The sequence below is a fragment of the Taudactylus pleione genome, unplaced genomic scaffold, assembly GCF_031769625.1.
Source record: "Taudactylus pleione unplaced genomic scaffold, aTauple2 ptg002677l, whole genome shotgun sequence".
NCBI lineage: Eukaryota > Metazoa > Chordata > Amphibia > Anura > Myobatrachidae > Taudactylus > Taudactylus pleione.
The window spans coordinates 77459-84033 of NW_028287053.1; the positions used below are offsets into that span (position 1 = coordinate 77459).

Here is a 6575-nt window from a genome sequence, read left to right on the forward strand (position 1 = left end):
TCCTACACGCTCATGCTGTAAGCAGATCTACTTGTGTCACTCAGAGTCTTCAGATGCCCTCCTGATTAGGTCATAACAAAATAAAATAAAATTCTACCCAAGGGAGATGAGAGAGCATAAAACTCGATTGGCAAAAAAGACGTTAATGGCACTGCACGATACCCTTCTGAAACCGAATTTATCATTCCATTACCGAGTCAGAAGTAGGGAGCTCATTATATCGTAATAAAATTATACACCTTCTGAAATGTTGTTAACGAAAACACAATAATGTTTTATGTGCCATCCTTACAAAAGCCAAATAGATCAAGCCTCGGAAACCCTTGCCGCTCTGTTGCCTCTTCTAGATCGTCAAATGATTGATCAGACTTCAACAGAATACGCATAAATATACCGGCACCTCCAGATTTTATACCCAGTTTTTAAACTGAGAATATGCCAAGTTTAATTTCAGTCCAAAAAAAGAGTAATAAAAGTACAGAAGCCTTTGGCCCATTTTTATTAATGATGGAGGAGAGACAAAGATACAGTTACAGAAATTGGCTATTAATGGTTGGTGTAAGGTTCTATACCAGGGGTCTTCAACCTTGGCCCTCCAGCTGCTGTGGAACTACACATCCCAGCATGCACTGCCATAGTTTTAGCATGCTGTTATATCAAAAAGGTGGCAGTGCATGCTGGGATGTGTAGTTCCACAGCAGCTGGAGGGCCAAGGTTGAAGACCCCTTTTCTATACTATATTACTGGGTACTTTGCACTGAAATTTGTCTTTTTGTGATCAGTCTACAACAGAGGTTTTCAAACAGTTCCCGATTTCCAGGTCACCCAGCAGGTGCACAGGTGTACTCATTACTCACTGACACACTTTAAACGAGCCACAGTTGGAGCTAATTATTTCACTTGTGATTCTGTCAGGAGACCTGGCAAACATGACCCGTTTGGGGTCCTGAGGACCGAGTTTGAGAACCTGTGCTCTACAAAGATGATGTTCAAACAATTGCTTGAAGAGCCTTCAAAATACTACAAAACTTCTCCTACTAATAAAGTGTGTTTCAATGTTTTTATTTGGATGACACGTCAGGCCTGAGCCAAGTCTGTCCCTTACAGCCAATATAAAAAGGCTTCAGGGAGATAGATGTGTCCTCCTAAATCTATCTTCAATACGCCATGCAGCGCGACATGCCTGACGTGAGGGAGCCGTCAGGTCCTGTGCAGCACTGGTCGCATCGGTAGTCTTTTTGTGCCGAAAATGCAGATCCTACAATGTGACCCCTTCCACCTGGTACAAAAAGCTCTGCTCCTGGATTTCTCTCTTAATTGATGACTGCAGCTACTTGTGGTGAAACACCTGCCTCATCTTTTAGCTAGCTCTACACAGGTGTCTGTAATCATTAATTAAGAGAGAAATCCAGGAGCAGAGCATTTGTACCGGGTGGAAGGGGTCATGTTGGAGGGTAGGAAAATGCATCTAAGGGCCGTATTCAATTAGGCTGCGAAAAACCCGTTATTGGCGATACTTTATCGCCGATGACGTCATTTTCTCAGTTTTCACTTTTCCCCGTATTCAATTTCAAAGACTTTTCACAGGTGCGAAAAGTCTTTGGCAAAATCTAGGGATAAGTTTTCACAATAGAATAGGTGGCGAAAAAAAGTACAGAATCGGGGTTTTGGGGTACAAACTAAAAAAAAGTACCCTGCACCCCTTGCACTGTCCCCCCAAAAGTATTCTGTGTAAAAAAAAAAAAAAAGAGTTCCACAGGACAGGACACTCCACAAAATGCAAAATGTATTTATTTTTGGGAGCAAAAAATAAAAATTGGGGTGACAAACCTTTTAAACTAGCAAAATAGACTGTGCGGGGGTCCCTAAGTTTGCCCCAGGTGTTTTTTGATTGCGGTTTGTTGCGGCAGGTGGATTTTTTCACTTTAGGGACTTAAAAATATGCTTGCATCCATTTTCATGTACCCCAAATTTGATGGGACTAGTTATTTTTCCCAAAAAATGTTTGTCAAAGACGCATAAAAGCACCTGTAGAGACCGTTTAAAGACCCCACATACCTTTAGCAGGGCTATTCGGGGGTACTCATAGTGAACCCACATGTCAGAGCATCTTTTGGAAGTTGTCAGGCTGATTTCCCCTAAAATTACAGCACTTATCGCAGATTTCCTTTTCGCCGGGTCCCGTTTTCGCCAAAATGCAACGGAATACGAGGAATCGCGTGGACAAGCGCGATAACTTTTCACTTCCAAAACCTCCTTTGGCTCCGAAAAGACCGGCAACTGACTTTTCGCCTCAAATTGAATATGGCCCTAAGTCGCAATGCAATGTCACTAGGAAGCACCAGGAGACTGTGCTGATTAATATAATATGTGACACTTGTATATCTGTGTCTGCGACTGAGAATGTAAACGGTGCTTGGCGTGGGAAAAATCAGTGGTCGCTGCATTGTCGCACTTTGCGCGCTGATTGAGACAGCCAGTCGCACACAGAAATACAAGTGTCACATATCAGACTAATCAGCACACTGTCTCCTGGTGCACCCTAGTCGCATCGCATTGCGACTTAAGGTGCCCACACACATACCGATGTCCTCACGATACGATTTTATGGCCAATTTCCTCATGAACTTTCACGGAAGCTCCCTTGCCGTCGTGATCACTATTTTGGAAAGAAGACACCCAATCTGTGTTGCGATCTCACGATCTATCGGATCGTACACATCGTGAGATTGGCCATAACAAATCGTGAGTTAAAAAAAAAAAAAAAAACAGGCTCTTGACTATTAGTGGGAAATTTAAATAGCCATAACAATGGGAGGGGCTATCTAGGGAGTATAAAAAGCAGGCATCCTTTAAACTCTGTGTACATTCTGCTCTGCTACTAGATGAGGCTAGGTGTATTCCTGCTGAATCCTGTACATTGCTACTGTGCTCTTTGTATTTGGCTTGCCTTTTATAAAGGTTATTCTACCTGCAAGTGTGAGGTACCTACCTGCATTCTAACCTGTTCCTGAATTCTGTACTGATGCATCCCTATCGGTATAGAGTGTTGGTCGCTGAAGCTGGCGTCCTGGAGATTAGGAAGAGGGCCCAGCGAAGAAGGACGAGAGCATGCTGGACCAAGGAGTGGCTGCTACAAAGGGATACCCGCTCTCACATGTCCCTGCTGATGGAAATCAAGGAGAATAACCCGGACGACTATCGGAACTACCTGCGCATGGATGACGCCAGCTTCCAAGAATTGCTGCATCTGGTGACCCCCCACATCCAGAGACAGGACACAAGGTGGCGGAGGGCAATCCCTGCTGAAGACAGACTGGTGGCTACCCTAAGGTACCTGGCTACAGGAAGATCACTGGAAGACCTAAGTTTGGGACACTCATCTCACCTCAGTCTTTGGGCGTCATCATTCCGGAGACCTGCAAAGCCATCGTAAAAGTGCTACAGTACCAGTATTGCAAGGTAAGTTAAAAAAAAACACCACACATTGGTTTCTTGTGCAAAGAATAATTTTTATTTTTTACTCAACATAAAGCAAAAAATTGCCTTCTTTTAGTACAATGTGCACTGACCTGCAGGCAACTGAAAGTGTGCACTAAACTGTGTGCAATATACTTTTTTTGTAACAAGTTCACAAAAGAACATTATCACCAAATTTTATGAATCCCAATAGGTAGCCGGCTGTATGTGATAGGGTGGGTCAGACGCAAGTTTGAACAGGCCAATACACATATGGCACAAGTGTACATTGTGGCCCCAGCTTCCAGCAATGTGTACTTGTGCCATGTGCGTAGTGACCTTGTCCAAATAGCGTCATCACCACCCTATCCCATGCAGCAAGCACCTATTAGAATTCATAAAATTTGGTGACATTAAAAGCAAGACAGAAAAAACAACCAAATTACTTATCAAATAAATTTACATCTCTGTATATTGGGGCGACTCATCTGCATCCAGCAGAGCATTATACAAGGTCGTGCTGGTGCTTGGTGGGGGAGTAATATCTAACTGGGCAGGGGGGGGGGCGGACATACCTATTTGGGGCAGGGGAAAATAGCATTGGATCTGCAATGTATGTAGAATTTGTGAGATTTTTGCTCATATAGCGACTCAATAGGTCGTGGGTTAACTTTAGAAAATTTCTTTGGATATCTGTATCCATATTTCTCAATGTGCTGTTCACATGAGCTGTGAAATCATCTATTGCATCTGGGGGTTTCTGCAGAAGCCGTTCTGCGTTTTGTAAAATATTGTCCTCACGTTCAGTAAGATTTTCCTTTCTCCCTTGTTTTTTTTTCTTTTTTTGGGGTTGTTGAGAAGATGAGGGTCCAGGTGGAAGTGGAGTTTTCACTTGTGTGCTATTCTCCGGATCACTGTCACCACCGAGCAGACTGAGGTCCGGTGTGGATGCTAAATCAGGGTGTTGGGTGGGAGACTATATAGGAAAAAAAGATATGAAAAAAATTATAGTCATGTTTTAACCCCTTTTTTACTATTTTTACAGTTTCCTAACATCGTGGAGGAGTGGACCAGCATCGCGGAAGATTTTGAACAATGTTGGAATTTCCCTAACTGCGGAGGAGCCATCGATGTGAAACACATCCGCATCAACCCACCTGCCAACACGGGATCATACTACTACAACTACAAAGGATTCTTCAGCATCGTTCTCATGGCAGTGGTGAATGCCAACTACGAATTTCTGTTTGTGGATGTCGGCAAGAATGGCCATGCTTCAGATGGTGGGTCCTTCAAAAAGACGGCTTTCTACCAGAGACTCGCCAACAAAACCCTCAACTTGCCCTCACTGGACCAGACAAAGCACGGCCTAAATTACGTTTTCGTTGCAGACGAGGCTTTTGCATTACATGAACATGTGATGAAGCCATTTGCACACAGGGGCCTGACCAGAGAGAAAAGGATCTACAACTACCGTCTATCCCGGGCACGACGCATTGTGGAAAATGCGTTTGGAATAATGAGCAACCGCTTCCGCATTTTCCACACCACCATCAATCTACATGTGGAGAAGATAAACTGGGTCGTGATGGCGTGCTGTGTGCTGCACAACTTTCTGCGAAGAAAATCTACTCAACGAGGACCTGTCCCAGCTAGAGCAGAAGATGTAGGACCCCTGGAGGACATTGAACATTTGACATCTGTGTCTGCACCACCAATTACAACAACATCCACCGCACGTGCCAAAGAAGTGAGGGAGGAGTACATGACCTATTTCAATGGACCAGGTGCTGTACCATTGCAGGAGGACTGTCTGTGAACTACTGACTAAATTGGACATTTGGGATTTAACAACAAAAACATTAAGGATTTTGGTTTAAACTGTGTCACTACTTACCAAGACTTCTGCAACCTCCTCTTCTCCCTCACGCTCAGACATCAAGATGATAGATTCCCTTTGAGGCTCTTGTTCACTGATGAATGACATCATATGGTAGTACCACAGTGCAGGAGTATATATTTCATCTGTGCCCGCTCCTGATTTTTTGGAGTCATCCACCTTCTTTTTTTCTTTGATGTACACTGTCCTGAGATTTTGAATCTTTTGCCGTGCAGTTTTCAGGTCTGCATCAGATATGTATTTTTTCGTATACACCAAAAGTTCCTCTAGTGCGGCCAACTTGTGCGACTTATTGTGGTACTTCCGAGAACTGATCTTCCACAGACACTCTTTCGAGTGCAGGATTTCAATGAATCCTGTAACAAATTCACGTTCAGAATCCATGGACATTATCTATGAATAAGAAAAAAAAGGAGATTTAAATATTTGTGTATATAGTTTTGTTAAATGTAATGTTGTTATAGTTCACATTTTTAATGTTTTAATATTATTTTTTTTACAGGTTTTTAAAGGTTTGTTATGGTATTCTAATCATGCTTTCTTTTACAGGAATGTGATGTGTTTATTGTTTTTCTTTGTTTGACAGTATGGGTTTTCCACCTTTGGGCCTGTTGTTGTGGTAGAACTACAGATCCCAGGATGCCCTAAAAACAGTTTCAAAGGTGGGTGGCAGGTCATCCTGGGATCTGTAATTCCACAACAGCTGGAGACCGAAAGGTAGAAGACCCCCAGCTTTAAATAATGTGTTTTTAAATGTAATGTATGGTGATTATTTTGTAAAATACGTGTTTATTTATTTTTTTGTTATATTACACACATTGGTGTGTAGTGGAAGCTTAAATGCATGACCCAGCCACCGCCCGCCTCAATACGGCGGGCGATGGCTGGGTCATGCATTTATTACCTGGGGGCACACATTGGTGGGCAGTGAGAGCTTAAATGCATGACCCAGCCACCGCCCGCCTCAATACGGCGGGCGGTGGCTGGGTCATGCATTTATTACCTGGGGGCAGACATTGGTGGGCAGTGGGAGCTTAAATGCATGACCCAGCCACTGCCCGCCTCAATACGGTAGGCGGTGGCTGGGTCATGCATTTATTACCTGGTGGCACACATTGGTGGGCAGTGGGGAGCACATATTGGTGGTCAATGTGGTTGTATTTCAACTGTACCAATACTCACCAAAACTTGTCCAAAACAAGAATCCAGTGTGCAG

General features: G+C 43.5%; 1 protein-coding gene across 1 annotated transcript; it reads right to left on the bottom strand.

The window, feature by feature from the left end:
• Window positions 1–3588: 3588 nt before the first annotated feature.
• LOC148431203 (uncharacterized) lies at window positions 3589–6168 on the bottom strand. The gene is made up of 2 exons (XM_088466225.1): window positions 5357–6168; window positions 3589–4435 (listed from the first exon to the last, which is right to left on the bottom strand). The coding sequence occupies exons 1-2, from the start codon at window positions 5747–5749 to the stop codon at window positions 3965–3967; spliced, it is 864 nt and encodes a 287-aa protein (XP_088322351.1). The 5' UTR covers window positions 5750–6168; the 3' UTR covers window positions 3589–3964.
• Window positions 6169–6575: the final 407 nt, after the last annotated feature.